This window comes from Zalophus californianus, chromosome 3, assembly GCF_009762305.2.
Source record: "Zalophus californianus isolate mZalCal1 chromosome 3, mZalCal1.pri.v2, whole genome shotgun sequence".
Classification (NCBI taxonomy): Eukaryota; Metazoa; Chordata; class Mammalia; order Carnivora; family Otariidae; genus Zalophus; species Zalophus californianus.
Window position 1 is genome coordinate 52,682,962 of NC_045597.1, and position 17,853 is coordinate 52,700,814.

Sequence of the window (17,853 nt, forward strand, 5' to 3'; positions counted from 1 at the left end):
ACCATTCAAAGGGCTTATTCAGGGGATGACTCACTCCATTTTGTATTTTAGACGGCTTACTTTGGCCACAATGTGAGAGATGGCAGTGGTGGAGGTCCCACCAGCTTTGAGACAGTGAGACTAATAAGGAAAGAAATGAAATATTTCTGGGGCTTGAAACAAAGGACCTGAAACCAGGCAAGAACAGTGAAATGGAGGGAAGGTGATAGGAATGTTCTGGTGTGTGGAGGGGGCAAATGGGAGAGAGAAGAAAGAACCTGGGACAATTTTCAGATTTCTCCTTTGGGTGACTAGGTGGATTATGAAGACTTTTACCGAGAGCATGAGACAAAAGAGAAAAGCCAGCTGGCAGGAAAATTACCTTCTGTTTTAATCAAGCTGAGTTTAAGGCCCATGGGATGTCAGGGTAGAAATTTCTGGTAAGACATCAGCTTTACAGAACTGGAGATCTGGGGTAGGGATGGCTGTTTATGAGTTATCGGCACATGGTTGGTAGTTGAAGTCATTCATGAGTGGGTGTGCATAGACCAGGCAGCATTAGAAACAGATCAAGGGCAGATTATTTAGGCACTTCAACATGTAAGAGGTGGCAAGAGGGCTGAACAAGAAACGGCTGGAGAACTTGGAGACCGAAGTGTCCAAGGGGCCAACGGAAGGGATAGTTTCAAGGACAAAAGTCAGGTCCCCAATGACAAATGCTGCAGATGGGTTAAGTAAAAAGAGAACTGAAAATAACAACAACAACAATCTCATTGTTTAGGGCATTTTTAAAGCCACAAATGGCCTTTGTCAGGGTCACCTCGGTGGAAGTCCCTCTGCAGGGAAGAATGAGTAGTAGATTAAGAAATGTACGCGAGAATAATGAGAACAGGCGTTGATCTCCCAAAAAGCTTGGCTGTGAGGAGGTGAGGACTGGAGGCAGACTGGATCAAGTAAGTGTTTTTAATTTTTCAGTTTGTTTATAAAATGTGTGAATGTGTTTGACATGATTAAGAGCCGTGGGAAGGTGCTGATAGAGGGAGCCTGAAAGTCCAGGAGAGGGTTTAGCCCGTGAAAAGCCATTCTTGGCTTGGAACTAGATGGAAACCGATTTCCACGCCAGAATGATAATCGGAAGCGCCATTTGTAACGTCGTTTTCAAAGGGCTGGAGGAGGTGACTTGCCATTTATTGAGCACTCACTGGGAGCCAGTCCCTTTCTCCAATTTGAATGTACTGCTGCAACTGGAAGGCAGATCGACTCCGTGGCCGGATTTCCTTCCACGAAACCGTTAATCATTAAAAATGAATCAAAGAAGCACTCTCTCTCAAGCTTAAACCCTCCTGCAGATGCTAACCCATCTGCAATCTTTTTAACATCACAAAGAATAAACCAACCCTGGCACAGCTGGTTGGCGAGCGGCGCTGGAGTGCAGTTATCTCCCTTGCTCTGTTGAAGTCGGTAACTGTCCAGTGTGATTTCCTTCGAGCCTCAGCGCCCGAAGGAGGGGAGGTGCCCGCAGCCCCGGGCAGCCGGCGTTTGGAGGGAGGCGGGCGCGGGCTGCAGGCATCGGGAGCGGGAGAGAGGGAGAGGGGCGCCGGGAAGCGTCCCCCGGGACTCTCAGCCACCGCCGCTCGGGTGGCCAGCGCGTCGACCCGCCCAGCTCCGGCTCTCCGCGCCGCTCCCGGCGCGCCCGGCGGCGGCTCGGCGCCCGGCCCCGGGGACGGCTGCTCGTGTCCGCCGGGCCGCCCGGTGCCCGTGACCACCCGGCGGTCGCTTTCGGTTCCGCGCCTTATAAGGCCTGACAGGGGGGTCACGTGCGTCCCGGGCCGCCCGCTGGGAGGAGGGGGTGGCGGGGGGGGAGGGGCGGGCGGGGAGGAAAAGGGGAGGGAGCCGGGGGCGGAGGCAGGAGCGAGGGGAGGATTCCGTGGCCGTGGGAGGCGGTGGCAGCGGCGGCGGGGAGCGGACCGCTCGGAGCTGGACCGAGGAGGAGGAGGAGGAGGAGGAGGAGGAGGAAGGGACCGGCGCGGGGGCGGGAGAGCGCAGCGCGGCGGAAGCCGGAGACGGCGGGAGGGCCGGTGGCTGGCCCCGGGCAGGAGCCGGGGCGGCGGCGGCGGCGGCCGAGAGGACCGCGGCGAGGGAAGCGCATCCAGCGGCCCCGGCGGCGGCGGCGGCGGCGGCGGCGGGGGCCTGGGTCCCTGCGCACGGGCGGCCGGCGGGCGCGGGCGGCGCTATGGAACCACAGCACGTGCGCCCCGCGCCCGGCGCCCGCAGCCCGGCCTGGGAGGAACCGGTGGGTACAGCGCCCGCGCCCACCCCCTCCCACCTCTCCTCTGCTCCCCCCCGCCCGGGCCGGGTTCCGTTCAGGAAATGGCCCGGGATGAGGTCCCCAGCTGCTTCCCAGCCGGGGCAGCGCTTCCTCCGCCGCCCGGGCTCCTCCTCGCGCGCCGCCCGGAGCGCCTTTGTCCGGCCAGCCGAGGCTCTCTGCGAGGGGCCGCTGGCGAACCGCTGATGACGGCCCTCGGAGGACCGTTTCCGTTGCTTCATCGACTCCTCAACTTTTGACTCGATTTTAGAGCACGGGGGGCAGGAGGAGGGAGAGGAGAACGCCAGACTGTGGGGGCAGCGTGCGGGCTCGGAGGAGACCGCTCTTCCCTCCTGAGACCGCGCCCTGGCCGTCACCTGGGCGCGCAGGTTCCGAAGGACCGCGGCGGGCGCCGGCTGCTCGCGGCTGGAAGCCTGGAGCCACGCCTCCTGCTAGCCGCTCCGGCCCTGGGGTTTCCAGGGTACTAGGGTTTTGCCCGGGATGAAGCGGGAAGCTAACCTCGATCTCACTGCACATGCCGCCCAGAGGTTGGGTAATTTTAGGGACCGAGAGGAGCGTGTGCGGGTGTTTTGTGTGTGTGAGGATAAGGAGGAGGAGACCGGGGGGCTTTGGATTTGTTCCCTCAAACTCCTCCAACTTCCTTCCTTCTTTCAACTCAGACAGTCAGAGCCACCTCACATCCCTCCAGGGATTCTACCCTGGAATCCCCGTCTCACTCAGAGCCCTGTAATTCTCTGTGGGCTGCCTTTTCCCTGGCATCGAATTTTGGCTCTCCACGCCCTGCCTCGATGTTTGCTCCTCCGTCTTGGTTGAAATTCTTGAACCTATCTGGAAACCCTCGTCTGAAATTTCTGGCCTCACCCGTGTTCTGTTCAACGTGTTCGGATGCTCTTTTCCCAGGGACTCTGCGTGTCTGCTCAGGCTGGCCCCCTGCCTGTTAAGAGCGTCTAGGTCAGGTGCCAGGCTTGGTTCTCCTTTTTCTTTGCTAGTATGTACATTCTCAGCTCCTTTGCCCAAATACATTTCTCTGCCTCTTGTTTCCCAACCTTTCAGAGGTGTCCTTGGACTCTGATCCATCTGTATCTGCAGCTGTCTCTGCTTTTGTAAATTTGAACATGTTGTTAGGTTGCCCATCTGTTCTTACTTCTTCTATTGTGGTTATCACTGGGGATTAAATTGTTCTTGAAACTAAAAATACAATCCGGTTTTGAAGTTTAAATCAAAGATCATGGAGAACTAAATTCATTGACCTGGTTTTGTTACTTTTTTACTTTTCAACTTTCCTATATGAAGTCCCTTTTGAACCCAGATGCTTTAAGCCAACACCAATCACAGTGAAAAATACCTTGTTATATGTATTTTACTTTAGGGGACCGATGGCAGAACTACTTCATACCTAGGAAAATAGAGAAAAAGTTTAATGTTGCTTTACTTTAAGTGACAAAAATGAAAATGCTTCTTTATTTGCCTTTAAAACTAGAGCCCTAACAGAGATGTGTGAATGAACTGTGACACTTTACCCAGACTGCAGAACTCTCCTTAAAAAATTGAGTTTATATTCTTTAAACACTGAAGGCCTTTTTATTCACTCAACAGATATTTTCTCTGGCATCTACTGTGTTCCAGGATTGTTGTATATAGCAGTTAACACAGACACAAATCCTTACATCCTCACAGAGCATACATTCTTAACAGAATGTCTTGTTTCATATATGTTAGGAGTTGACATTCAGATAGTTAAAAAAAAATCTTCAGAGAGCTCACATATGTGGCACGAAATGATACTTTGACAAAGTGATTTTATTTGAAAACCTGTGGTCATATGTGTATGACCACAAAGTCTAAGAATTCTCATTTAAGTTCCTTAAAAAAATGTTACCCAAATTACTGAAAAGTGGCATATACAAGAAATGGGGAGATAAATTGGGGGGGACGATTGCTTAAATGTTAATTATTTCAGGGAGGAAATATCGGCTTAGTTTAAATATGTTTTGAAAGGACACAAAATTCATCAAAATCAGGGATTCTTGAACTTATCTTGGGTCAATGATCCCTTTAAGAGTCTAACCAAAGCTATGGAGTCTCTCCTCACAATGTATCTATGCAATATGCATATAAAAATAATAATAAAATTTCAGGTGAATCAGAATTCCTGAAGCCCAATCTGTGGACCCTCAAAGACCCTGGGCTAAGGAACATCTGCTTTGACTAGGAGTCTTGAAAATCTACTGTCTGATTAATACTTTACCATAAAAGAATACTCATTAAAAATGTTTATAATAAGAATATTTAATATTGAGTAGGAAATATTCACATTACAATGACCCTGAATTACTCCTTATTGCGTATAATAGCATACCTATAAGGATTTACTCTCCTTGTTCTTTTTTGATGAAACCTAAAACATGATGATATGATTCTACATGGAACTATTCAGACAGAAGAGTAATCTCAGGAACTGATGCTGAATAACAGTAAAGAGAACAGAACTTCTGGCTTGCAACATACCCATGTCGAGCTGAGAGTCAGCTACTGGACTTCAAGAAATTCTTTGTATTTGGAGATAAAATGAAGTTATTTAGTTAAGTGAGGGCATTTAAATAAACAGTTAGCCTTATCATTACTCCAGCTATGGCATCAGGCCTAAAAGAAGATAAATGTTAGCATTCAGGTTTCTGTGTATTTTCTTTAATGCTAGCTTTGGAATGTAATCAGATCAGTGGAAATAGAGGCATTACCTAGATTTCTAATCAATATGAAAATATTTTGGTGGTGGGAGGGAAGATATTTAGCCAAACAACCCTTACTCATAGATGATATCCTGGGGTGGGGGTGGGGAGATGGATAGCTTGAATTCCAGCCAAAACTCAGAAACTGTGGGCGTATTTACACAGCAGACCTCAGACAGTGATACTAGGATACTAGGATACATTTTACTTACTAAAATTTGTTTTTATTTCCATGTGATTTTTGTCTACTTTGGCTCTGATGAAATGATTCAATAAACTAATGGAAAATTAGAAAGGGAAGAGTTTCAAAGGAAAAAGGGCCAGAATATAGATAAGAAGTTATAAACATATTTGTGCATTAGGTCTAGATGACAAAAGGTTTTTGCCTTAGGTGCAGGGATGACCATAGGTACATGCAGTTGCTAGCATGATGAATCTAAAATCTTTTTTCATTCAGGTAACAACCAAGGAAATTTTAATGGAGTAAAGTTTTGAATGCTAAATTTCAAATATACAACAGATAGTATATTATGGAAGTAGTTATAAAGTTTGAATGAAAGCAGGCCTGTACTTATTCAGCCTGCAGTGTTCTTTGCATGGTTCCCATTGATTAGGAATATGAGTCCTAGAATGTTACTGTTTGAAAGTCCAACTTGGGTTCTTCAGTATGTAAGTGTAGAGTTCTACATATTTGTGATATGGTGTTTAACATAAAAGCATAGAAGATAAGGGATTTAAAAGTTGCAAATGGATATTAAACCTCTTTTGTTAAAGGTAATGGTCAATAAGAATATAATTTAAAATATCTATCAGTAAGAATATGCTAATATTCACAAAATTGGTATCACAATGAGAATTGGCTGTGATTTATACATCTTCAGTGTAATGATTTTTTTTTTTTTTAAACGGGGCAGGAAGCCCTATAAAGTAGAAACCTGATTTAGTGGTAGCTTCTGTTTCCATTTCATCCCAAATGCAGTGTCTACATGGCTTATGTCCAAGTTTTTAATAGTGTGTTTGTGATATGTTATGTGCCAAACAAAGATTTCAAAGTAACAATAATAAAAGAAATATGTAATACACATCTAAGAAATTATTTGAAAATCTAAAAACACCAAGTAAGGAAAAAGTCAAGGGAATCTTGTAAATCGAAGAAATAATGTAATATACCACATATTTGAAATTTGTTTCAGTTGCCATTCTGAGCTACATTAAAATCGTTGAAAGTATGGAGCTCTTGATATTGCTATTATATTTTTAAGGGAAGTGAAGTGCCTTGCAGGTATACCGTTATCCAGATTGGATATTCATTCTGGAAACTTCTAGTTTACGGATAAGAACTGAGAAGAATCTAATGGATCAGGTACTTTCCATTAGGGATTACTTGAAACAATCTCCTCAGAAGAGGTGATTGAAGAAAAGAGGGTTTTCATGAACTGCTTTTTGTGGGAAATGAAGTGACATTCCTTCATTTGCCTACACACTATTTTCACTCAGTGTTCTATGTGCTAGGGAAACTGTAGAGCAGGGATAATTTATTTAGCATGAGTAGTGTAAGACTGGCTATGCTTTCAAAGTCACAACCAAGTTTCAGAACTTGTTACAGGAGTCTTTGAAGAGCAGGTACAACTGAGGTTAAATTTTTATGGAGTAATAAATACCTTCACTTTGAGGCATTTATTGCCCAGCTCTTGCACATGAATCTGTTTTAAGGTATCTTTAAGCAATCAGTGTCTGAATCAGAATGAGAACTCTATTCAGCCCTCTTCAGATCACCCGATGGGCATGGGTGTTCAACAGTGTGTTTCAGTTTAATCACTCTGCCTGGACTTAGGAACATGGTACTGTATAAAACTTGAAAGCCTAAAGTGTGAATACAAACATAATAATTGACAAACTAAATTTTGTTATGTGGTGTGCTAAAGTGAATAGAACATTAGCATAATAATCATACGATTTTGACTTTGGCCCTAGCTCATGATTTTGGGTCTCACTTTCATTACAGGAGGAGTCTGAACTAGGTTTATTCTTTCAAAATGCCCTTTGCTAGGTGTTCATGTCTACGCTGACAAACCTTGGACTCATCAGTGACCAAACAGGTTGGGCTAAAGGCCATTATTTTGATTATTTTTCTCTTAAAGAATTCCCTTCACAACAATATGTTCTGTGTAGATCTAGAATTACATATTTACAGAGCCATAACGGCTCTTTAAGTTTATTTTGCCTGGCTCCTTCCCTTCCTAAAGAAGACAACAGAAGCTGGAGAAGTAGCTTCCATCAGTTCGTATTTCAAGGCAGCAATCTCCTGTCTCTGAAGATTCAAAGCAGCACATTTTACATTTTAATCAGCAATGCGGATGTATAGAATTGGGATTGAATATTGTTTCTTATAACCCCTTAGAACTGTTAGTTTTGACAGAGCAATCAAATTATTGTTGAGAGTAAGATTGCAACTAAAAAGAAACAAAACAAAACTTCAATAGAATGCTAGTTTGGAGGACCCTTAAAGGTCATGTCAACTGAAAAAGTAGAAGGTCATAACTGAAAAAATAGGAATGGGTACTGAAGGACATGAACACGCTGAAGAGATTCAGTGCTTTACTGAAGTGTGAAGAGTCCCTACAGCCTGGCGGGGACTTTTTGCCCTATTTAAAAATACAGCTAAGTTTAGAGTTCTCTGTGGATGACAAGAGCAATCTGTCATTTTAGTGTCTTCTCCCCCAAGCCCTCCCACACCAAGGGTTCTTCGACGCTGAGCGTGCACACCCGCCGCGAGGCTGCTATTCCCAAGTGCCCGCTTAGCCAGCTCGCTTGGGACGAGCTGTGAGCGGGTGGCGGCAGCCTGTTGATCCCATTTCCTCCGGCTCTGGTCCGGGTTAGGGAGTGGCTCTCCCAGGACCTCCAATGTTTTCGTGCTCGGGCACTGGTGTTCACATGGTTTCAGTGCATTGTTTTCTTCCAGGCAGTCTCGGTTAGCGCTTCGGTTTAGACATTTATTTTGCACTCTGTGGTCTTGGGCTGCGTGTACTCTCTTGTTTCTGCGCTCTCTCCACGCCCTTCCCAGTTTCCTGTTAGCCAAAGGGATCGCTTTTTCTGAACGAAAAGTTCTCAGAGCGGAGTGGAACCTCCCGGAAAATGCTCTTCTCTTCCGTGTGCGCCGGATGGAGGTGGGGGTGGGCCAGGAACTAAATACCGCGGTCGGGAGAGCTGAAAGGACCCGTACCCCGAGGCAGAGGCGGGAGAGGTATGGTTCATCGGAGATGCGCTGAGGGGTCGTGAGACGGGGGACAAGGGGCAGCGCCCATCCATCCGGGGGGCGGAAGGGACTTTTATTCAGCGGGAACTGTGCGGCGAGGCCCAAGGCTCTGGAGAGATTCTAGGTCTAGGGGGTGGCAGGGTGTACCCAAGGGAGTCGGGAGGAAGCTCTAGGTTCCCTTTCTACTCCAGGGGCCGTTCTTGCCCCAGGTGCCCGTGAGCCGAGGGAGGGAGCATAGCCACTGCCCGGCTTGCGGGGCTGGGCTGCGGAGGTTTCCTGTCCCTCCCCCGCCCCCCACTCCCGTCCATCCTGGGGACCCCAGGCCCCAGGGGGAAGTGGTAGGTTGCCCCTGTCACTCTGTCACTCCCACCCTCTCTACCCGTGCAGGTCGTATTCTGGGTCAGGAACCCTGTAACATCCCGAGGCTGGGTGCGCAGGGGGTCCCTAAGCGGGCCAGGGTCCGCGTCCCCTGTGCCCCACTGAGCTCGCCGCTCTGGCCGGAACCGGGCGGAGGGGCCTGGAGGGCCGCTGCCGGGAGGGGGTCTGATCCCCCGCGCCCCTTCGCCTGCGGGGGCGGCTGGGAGAGCGGAAGATGGCGGCTGCGGCCGGGCGCGGGGCTCTGGGCCCGGCTCGGACCGAGCGCACCCACTGACCGCCGCCGCCGCCCCCGCCGGGCGGTGCTGTGTCCCCGCAGGAGTCGGAGAGGATGGCCGGGGCCGGCGGCCAGCACCACCCTCCGGGCGCCGCGGGAGGAGAGACCGCCACGGCCGGCGCCGCGGTCACCCCCGCCGCTGCCTCGGCGGGGCCCGGAGACGATTCGTCTGACAGCGAAGCGGAGCAAGAGGGACCCCAGAAACTGATCCGCAAAGTGTCCACCTCGGGGCAGATCCGGACCAAGGTGAGGCGGGCCTAAGCGCGGCGTGGAAGGCGGGCGGCTTCGGGGTGGGGAAGAGGAGCTAGGGCGCCTGGGGCTCTAGGAGCGCGCCGGCGATCCCGGGAACGTGGGGCACAAGGTGAGGGCGGGGCCTGGCCCGGGGGCGGGGCCGGCGGAGCTGGACCGCCGCGCGGCAGGAAGGGATTCCCGGCCCGGGGCCGGAGGCCGTCAGGGTGGGCTCCCGGGGAGCTCGGCGGCCGACTTGGAGGAGAAGGGAACCAGCGGCTCGGCGGGAGCGTGGGAAAATGCTGAAGCGCTCTTGAGAGTTCCCACTCAGGGAACTTAGAAGGACTGTTTTTTTTGTCCTCCCTGAGTGCAGTGGTTTGGTGGAGTATGTGCCTTGCGCAGAGAGCCGAGTGCAGGCCGACCACCCAAAGATGCAAGAAGCCCCCCACCTTCCCTTCCCGCGGGCAGCAGCTGTCTCCTCCCTAGGACCACTCCAAAAGGGTGCGTGGGGAGGTGACAGCAAACAGCCCCCTTACCTCCCGCAGAAGCGAAGGCGCGACGCCTGTGTAAATGATGCTGGCGGTTAAACATACCCTGCGTGACACATCAGCAAGCCAGGCTATTGAGTCGTGGGTTCCTGCTGAGTGCAGGGTTCAGATCTTACCAGCCATGGTTATCTTAATGAAGATTAACCTCTTTGTGTTATATGGACATTAGCAAGCTGTGTTACTTTTATTTATGTAGCAGGTGCTTTTGACCCCTGAGGGCTCAAAGTTGGGAGTTTTAAACAGATCTTGAGCATATACATAGGAAATGCTTACCACACTGAAGGATTATTCATATTTTTCAGTTTTCATCATACTTTAAAAATCATCATACCTTAAAAGTCTGTTATCACTGGGGTACTTTAATGAGTTATTTGAAGAGAACCAATGAAATTATTGGGTTTGTGTGCTCTCTTTAAAAATAAACTTGCAAAAGTTAATTCTATAGTTACTTTTATGAGAATTTGTTTTTTTAAGGTCAGTGGACTCCTCCTATATGAGAGTAGAACTTTTATTATGTGTTTCTGAAATCATGCTTTTATTAGCCTGCCTCCTTATTTTGTAAAATAAATACATGTAAGCACATGCAAGTGTTAACAAGATGCACTTAGCAAAGAGTCAAAGATTGCCTCGGTCATTTTTTTTTAACTGCCCATCCTGTAACTCATTTAATAGTGACATTTCTTCATTTAATAGAATCTATGATAAGTTAAGGATATGGGTTTAATATATTTTGAGAAGATAAAGGCTAAACAAGATAGGGACTTTCTAACAGTGCCTTTAACATTTGAAATCTTAATTTTAAAAAAGTTAATAAAACTGTGTTACTAATGGGCAAAATGGCAGGTTTAAAAAATGGCATATTTTATAGGTTCTTATGAAATGGTTAAAATTCCAGGCAAACATATCAGAATTTACCAGTACATTTATACTACTTGAAAGAAAATTTAGAGATGGCTCTAATTTGAGTTAAGTTAAACAACAAATTGGGGGATACAATTAAAATTTGTAGGTCTCATGAATTCATGGTAATAGCTAAGTTTATATTCTTTAAATTTTATATTATCTATGGTTTGGGGTAAAGCATGTTTTCGAGACTAAGAATAAATTCAAAAAGCACATTTGTTATTGGTTTTCCATTTAACTTTCTAATAAAAATATTTAATGCATGATTTTTTCCATGATTAGAGAGGGATCATTAAATGAAATATTTCTTAAATTTCCCAAGATGTACTGAATTTCAGAAATTCTGCATTTTATACTAACTCAAGTTCATCAGCATTTTCATATACGAACACCTGAGATCCAGACCTAAATCTCCTGAGACTGGTGAGCCTCCAACTCTCCGCCTGACCCCCCACCTCAATCCAGACTGTTCATATATGCTACAGATTTCATCAGTTATATCTTTTTATCACACATACTGATTCTCAGGGAAGAGAGCTAGGGTAGGAAGGGGATTCATAGAGTGAGAGCTGCTAAATTTGATCCAGGGAAGAGTTAAGAGAAAAGATCTTTTAGAAAAAGACTATACTTGCTCGATCATCTCCACAGGCAAGATGGGAGAGTCTGGAAGAGAATGAGGCCAGGACTAGCCCGAGGCCTAGTGGTTTTTGAGACAGAAAGCAGTTCTGGGGCGCTTGGGTGGCTCAGTTGGTTAAGCCTCTGGCTCTTGATTTCGGCTCAGGTTTTGATCTCAGGTCATGATCTCAGGGTCATGAGATCGAGCCCTGTGTTGGGCTCAGCACTCAGCATGGAGTCTGCTTGAGATTCTGTCTCTCCCTCTCCCTCTGCTCCTCCTCTGCTCATGCTCTCTCTCTCTCTCAAAAGAAATAAATATATCTTAAGAAAAAGAAATCAAAATATTTCTTAAATGAATAACTTAAATGAATAATCTATATATTATACACTTATATGTAATGCTTCATATATATGGATATTATTATTATGAAAACATGGTACTTACTTTAGTTTCCTTGAAGAGCTTTATGGTCATGAAGTTGTTTGGTGAGTTTAGGTTTGGGGTAAAAAAGGCCACCAAAGTAATGACCTTATTTAAAATTGTTCTTTGTTGTATGGGCGCCTGGGTGGCTCAGTCGTTGGGCGTCTGCCTTCGGCTCAGGTCATGATCCCGGGGTCCTGGGATCGAGTCCCGCATCGGGCTCCCTGCTCCGTGGGAAGCCTGCTTCTCCCTCTCCCACTCCCCCTGCTCGTGTTCCCTCTCTCGCTGTGTCTCTCTCTGTCAAATAAATGAATAAAATCTTAAAAAAATAAATAAAATGTTCTTTGTTGTAAATACTGGTTAATGTTTTAAATAATTTGAATAATCTCAAATTAATTGTGGCATTTGGAAAGTATCCGGGTTTTTTCTTACTTGAAATAAGTAATGCATGCATATAATAGGCTATTCAAGAGTGTGAGAGGATATTCAGTGATGGGAGGGTATTCAGTGAAAAGTAATCTCCCTCTCACTCCAGACTTTCTAATCTTCATCACAGAGGCAACTGTTGACATATTTCTTGGTATGCTTCCAGAAAATGTCTATGAACATACATATGTTTCTTTAAAAAGTACAAATGGGAACATTCTGTACACAATGCTGTGTCTTGTTTGGAGTTCTAATACTATCATTTCCCTAATGGCATGTGCACATCTACCTCATTCTTTTTAATGGTGGGAAAGTATTCCATTATGTTAGGTTGAACTAAATGAATTTGCTAGGTCAGTAGGTCAAAAATGGTCAAGGGTAGGTCAAAAATCGTCAAGGCCCTGGGAGGTCCGGAAACTGGAAAGATATTGGTGAAAGGGTACAAACTTTCAGTTACAGAGTGAATAAGTTCTGGGGATCTAATGTGCAGCATACTGACTATGGTTAATAATCCTGTATTGTACCCTTGAAATTTGCTGAGAATGTATCTTCAGCATTCTTACTTTTTATTTTATTTTATCTTATTTATTTAATTTATTTTTTATTTTTATTTGAGACAGAGAGAGAGAGAGAGGGAGAGCCAGGCAGAGGGAGAAGTAGGCTCCTCGCTGAGCAAGGAGCCCCATGTGGGACTCGATCCCAGAACCCTGGTATCATGACCTGAGCTGAAGGCAGCCGCTGAACAGACTGAGCCACCCAGGCGCCCCAGCATTCTCACTTTTTAAAGATTTTATTTATTTATTTATTTGAGAGAGAGAGAGAGCAGGGGGAGGGGCAGAAGGAGAAGGAGAGAGCTTCTCAAGCAGACTTCCCCCTGAGCGCAGAGCCTGACTTGGGGGTTGATCTCATGACTCTGAGATCATGACCTGAGCCAAAATCGAGAGTCAGATGCTCAACTGACTGAGCCACCCAGGCATCCCTAGATTTTAAGCATCCTTAAACACAAGCACACACACACACGTTAATTATGTGAGACACTGGTTATGTCAATTAACCTGATTGTGGCAATTATTTCACAATATGTATGTCTATCAAATTATCACGTTGTATACTTTATATATAATTTTGTTTGTCAGTTATATCTCAATAAAGCTGGAAAAAATGGTTGAATGTGGGAAATTTCATAACATGATATATCATTATTTAATTACCCAGTTCTCTATGGTAGGAAATATGGGTTATTTTAGGACAACACTAATCTCAGATTTGTTTTGTTTTGTTTTGTTTTGCAGTGGATATGATGACTTTTAAAGTAAAAAGTAAGACTGGCATGCTTTTAAAATTAGTGTGATTTAATAATAAAATTCTCCTGTACGTTTTAGTACCCTCCTCACACCCCCATTTTGTATACTCTTTGTTCTCCTTTTCATTTTTTTTTCCTGTTTCTTTGTCCTTGCTGTGTACTATTTTTCTATCTCTCTGTTTTTCACTTTTTTCCTTTCTCTGTATCAGCTAAGTAGAATTTTGGGTAGTCTCAGCTAGCTAGCCAGGTGCTAAACAGAAGATAATTTTACAGCTGCCTCTGTTTCCCCAAAGGAAAAAAAAATCCCTTACTTAAAAAAGTGGAAATGGTGCTGATGTGAGAAAGCCAATGGGAGCTGTAATTCATCCCTTGTCTTCCTCTCTCTTTATCCTTGGCTCTTATTCCTAATTCTTAGTTCTGTCTTAAGGAGAAGGTTGATTTTACATTCAGATTTACTGTTACAGAGAATTTCACAGGTATTTATTGAGAACGAGACATTCTGAAACAGCACTAGTATAAACTCAGACCACCTTGGTTTTGAACATGAATGTGAAAGAAGCTTTGTTTGCTTTTTGTTGGCTGATGAATACTGGGGCCCATGAATACAGGGACTGGCTGGAGGAACCTCGGTCAGATTTGTAGACTAAGATTGTTCAACCATCGTAAGCCACATGGTATCAACAAGTGAACCATCTCAGTGACTTTTTCAGACAAAAAAAATGACTCATCTCGGCAAAGGTCTTAAAGCTTCATGTGTCAAAAATGTCTCCTAATTAGGTTTATTGTGCTCTCATTGATCTGGCATTTCTATGTCTTCTTACAGTTAATTTGGAATATTGATGGGTCTTTCTTTTAATGGGTCTTTAAATTTAGGTGAAACATACCTAACCCCTGGAAAGATATTCAGAACTTTGCAACATTATATCTGGATTAAGATATCTCTTTAAGCACATTAAGAAAATCGTCACCACAATCTTCAATTAGTACCTTGGTTTTACTTTAACATGAAGGATGTATAAATAAATTCTTGTACCTTTATGGTGAGGCAGTATATGGAAATATTGATTTGTATTTTTCACTGCCTAATGAGATGCAGTTTGTGCAATTGAAACATTATCTTTCACTATAACTGTAGTTAGAGTAGTCTAGGGAAGACTTGCTCAGCATTTTTCAAATTGTAAGTGGCAGCCCCTTAGTGGGCCATGATGGTTTACATATAACATTTGAAACAGAGACAGAATAGATTAGAAAATATTACTTAAAACTTTTAACCACAGTTCTGAGTGGAATTGTTGGATTGGGTGATGATCCAAGTATGAGGAGAAACAGAAACATGGCTAGAAGACTGTTAAGAAATGAGAATAAAGTAATATCGACAGGTTTATTGTTCAGGAGCTCAATAGGATATGAGAAGCAAGTAGGAATTTTAACATTTTGCTAGGTGATGAGCCGGCAGATATTTTGAATAACAAGAATAATTAACATTCATCTAGGGCAGAACTTGGTGAGCTTTTTCCGTAGGGGTTCAGATAGTAAAGTTTTAAGCTTTGTGGGCCATAAAGTCTGTGTCAAAATTACTCAAATCTACTGTTGTTCTGTGAAAGCAGTCATAGACAATACTTAAATGAATAAGTGGGGAGATAAAACTTTAAGGACACTGGAATTTGAATTTCATACAGTTTTCAGGTATTCAGAAATATTCTTCATCTTCTTTTTTAAAAAAGCCATTTAAACATGTAAAAACCTTCTTCACTGATGGGCTGTACAAAATCAGGTGGCCAGAAGAAAATGGCCCATAGATTTGGCTGGTGGGCCATAGTTTTTTGACCCCTCTTCTAGGTGGTGGAAAATGGTACAGTTCGGTTTGCCAAGCACTGCAAACTTAAGGTGCTGCTCGATGCAATCAGCATTTAAGGGACCAAATAAAGCTAGATTTCAATCCATTTAAAAATCTCATCTTCGTAGAACATTTTATTTTTAGCTTGGTTTGCGTCTTTGCTTCCATTTTAATGTGAACTAAATATAGACTGGAAAATCTGAGTCCTGGTACAGTAATACATGGTATAACAGCTTTCTTTCCATTTTGATTACAAGTTAAACATGATATTCCGTTATTAAAGATAAGAGACATAATAAATAATTTACTAAACCTTTACATATAACTTAAGATGCCTTATTTGAAAGTATCTAAATTTAGAAAGCTTTTGCTTAGTTTAAGGTTGCATGTTTGCTGTTGTGGTAGGAGTGACAAAAGGTTATATGACACGACCATTGTCAACCACCCAGGGCTCCTGTTTCCAGGGTACAGGGTTTCACTCATATTGGATTTGTTAGGCTTTACTTACTCAGGAAATGTGTTTATAAGCAAAGGTTTTAATTAAAGAGAGTTTGTTTTATATCTAAGAATAGACCTTTGAAAAAGGCCATAACATGTTAGTACATTATTTTCCCTTGGCAAATTTGTGTGGTTTTGCTGGGTATCGAGTATATTTCTCTGTGAATATTTAGTCACTTGAAACACACTTGTATTTTTGATTTGGTTAAGTGGCTTAAAATGGTCAATAATCATTATTGATAATAGCCTTAATTTAGGATTCAATTCACGTTGTTTCTGTTTTAGGTAGTCGTTTATTTATTTATTTTTTTCAAATGAACATATATAGTAATAATTCCCTCCACCTTGCTCTTTGTTATGAGGATATTTGGAAGACTATCAGGCTCTTGTTTTATACCAAAGAAATATGATTAACTTTATCATGTTTGGAGCTGGAATTTCTAACCTTCTCTCTGTGCCATTTGAATCCTACGACTTTTTCAAACCACCAGCATGTGATTTACTATAATAAATCTTTTTGTATAGGCTTGGGGTATTTATGTCAGAAATTTTAAAAGTCCTCTCTACTTAGCATTTTATTGTTTACAGAGCGGTTGTCGTAACTGAATAAACTGAATACGCATGAGCTAATTTAACAGTTGTGCGAAATTGCCTAAATTTTACAAATGCTAAATCTGAGACTCACTTTAATATCTGCTGAGTAAATGGCAGGCTGGAACTCAAAAGCAAGACTTCTAACTACTGTACCATTATTCCCTGGCACAGTGGACCCAATGGTAGGTTCTAGATTCCTTTTTTTCAGGAGTTCCATAAGCTTCTTGTTTTTTTTTTATTATTTCTTTTTATTATTATTTTTTAAAGATTTTATTTATCCATTCATGAGAGACAGAGGGGGAGAGAGAGAGAGAGAGAGATTGAGAGAGAGAAGCAGAGGGAGAAGCAGGCTCCCAAGGAGCAGGGAGCCTGATGCAGGACTCGATCCCAGGACCCTGGGATCATGACCTGAGCCGAAGGCAGACGCTTAACCGTCTGAGCCACCCAGGTGCCCGCTTCTTGGGTTTTGAAGCCTTACCTCTACAGGGTACAGACCCAGACGGAGGCAGGCAGTCTCCACCTCTCTCCCCTCCTCGCCCTTCCCCCTCCCCCTCCCTTTCCTTCTCCAGTCCCTACCCCTTCCTCTTCCTTCCTGTCCTGCCCTTTATCAATTTGTTTAGTCTTTAAGCATATCTCTCACCAGTGTTATGGATTTTATAATGTCTTTTTGCATTTGAATCCCATGTTTTTAGTGACACGTTTAAGAGTGTGTGTTTGCAAAGTGAATTTCTGAATAAAAAATTTCAGCTGAAATTTCTCCTGATTTTAATTACTGTGAGCAAAATCATAGAACCACTTTGAAAAACATCTTTAGAAGGACTAATTTTGAAGAAATCCTTTTAGGTAGCTAACTCTGCAAATAGGTTTTCAAAGAAAACTGTTAGTTTCACTTCCATAAGGTAAGATGCTATTTTTAAAAGGTCATGATATAGCGTTAAAAAGAATTATATAGGGTAATTTTCCATGTGGCCTATTAAAACATAGTTGAGGAAAAAGTATGCGTAAAATTTATTTTTAACTACTTAAGGGATGGGAATGACATTTGGGGTGCCATTTTCTCTATTTTATTTAAATGAGAAATTTTGCCGGGCTGTATACCTGAGCAGGCATACTGTTTTGACTTGGATTGTTTGTACAAACTCATATAGTACTTTAAAAATTACAACCGGGGTGCCTGGGTGGCTCAGTCAGTTAAGCGACTGACTCAGGTCATGGTCTCAGGGTCATGAGATTGAGCTACGCTTTGGGCTCAGCCCTGAGTGTGGAGCCTGCTTAAGATTCTCTCTCTCCCTCTCCACCCCCCGCCACGTTCTTGCTCTCTCTCTAAAAAAAAAAATTATAACATTAAAATAATGTTATAATGTAAAGTTAGATATCATTAATATATAATAAATATAAATTTTATATATGCTTACATATATAAATACATGTAATGTGTGTTATATATGCTATATGAACAAAATATATAATTATAATATAATGTTTTATGAATATGTTATATACATGTTACATATATGAACATATCTCTGTAGTTTGTG

The 17,853-nt window shown here is 43.7% G+C and overlaps 1 protein-coding gene across 7 annotated transcripts in view; it reads left to right on the plus strand.

The window, feature by feature from the left end:
- Window positions 1-647: 647 nt before the first annotated feature.
- The window catches only part of DGKH (diacylglycerol kinase eta), a 181,750-nt gene continuing 164,544 nt past the window's right edge, over window positions 648-17,853 (plus strand). For 2 of the 7 annotated variants that reach the window (XR_003519008.2, XM_027588532.2), the window contains exons 1-2: window positions 2,070-2,272; window positions 8,985-9,188. Coding sequence is in view for 6 of the 7 variants with exons in the window: in XM_027588532.2 (XP_027444333.1) it covers window positions 2,213-2,272; window positions 8,985-9,188 (264 nt within the window). In the remaining variant the exon portion in view is untranslated. Of the gene's footprint in view, window positions 933-2,069; window positions 2,273-7,619; window positions 8,279-8,984; window positions 9,189-17,853 lie in introns of those variants that run through there. The other 5 variants (XM_027588535.2, XM_027588536.2, XM_027588537.2 and 2 more) reach the window with 5 other exon arrangements.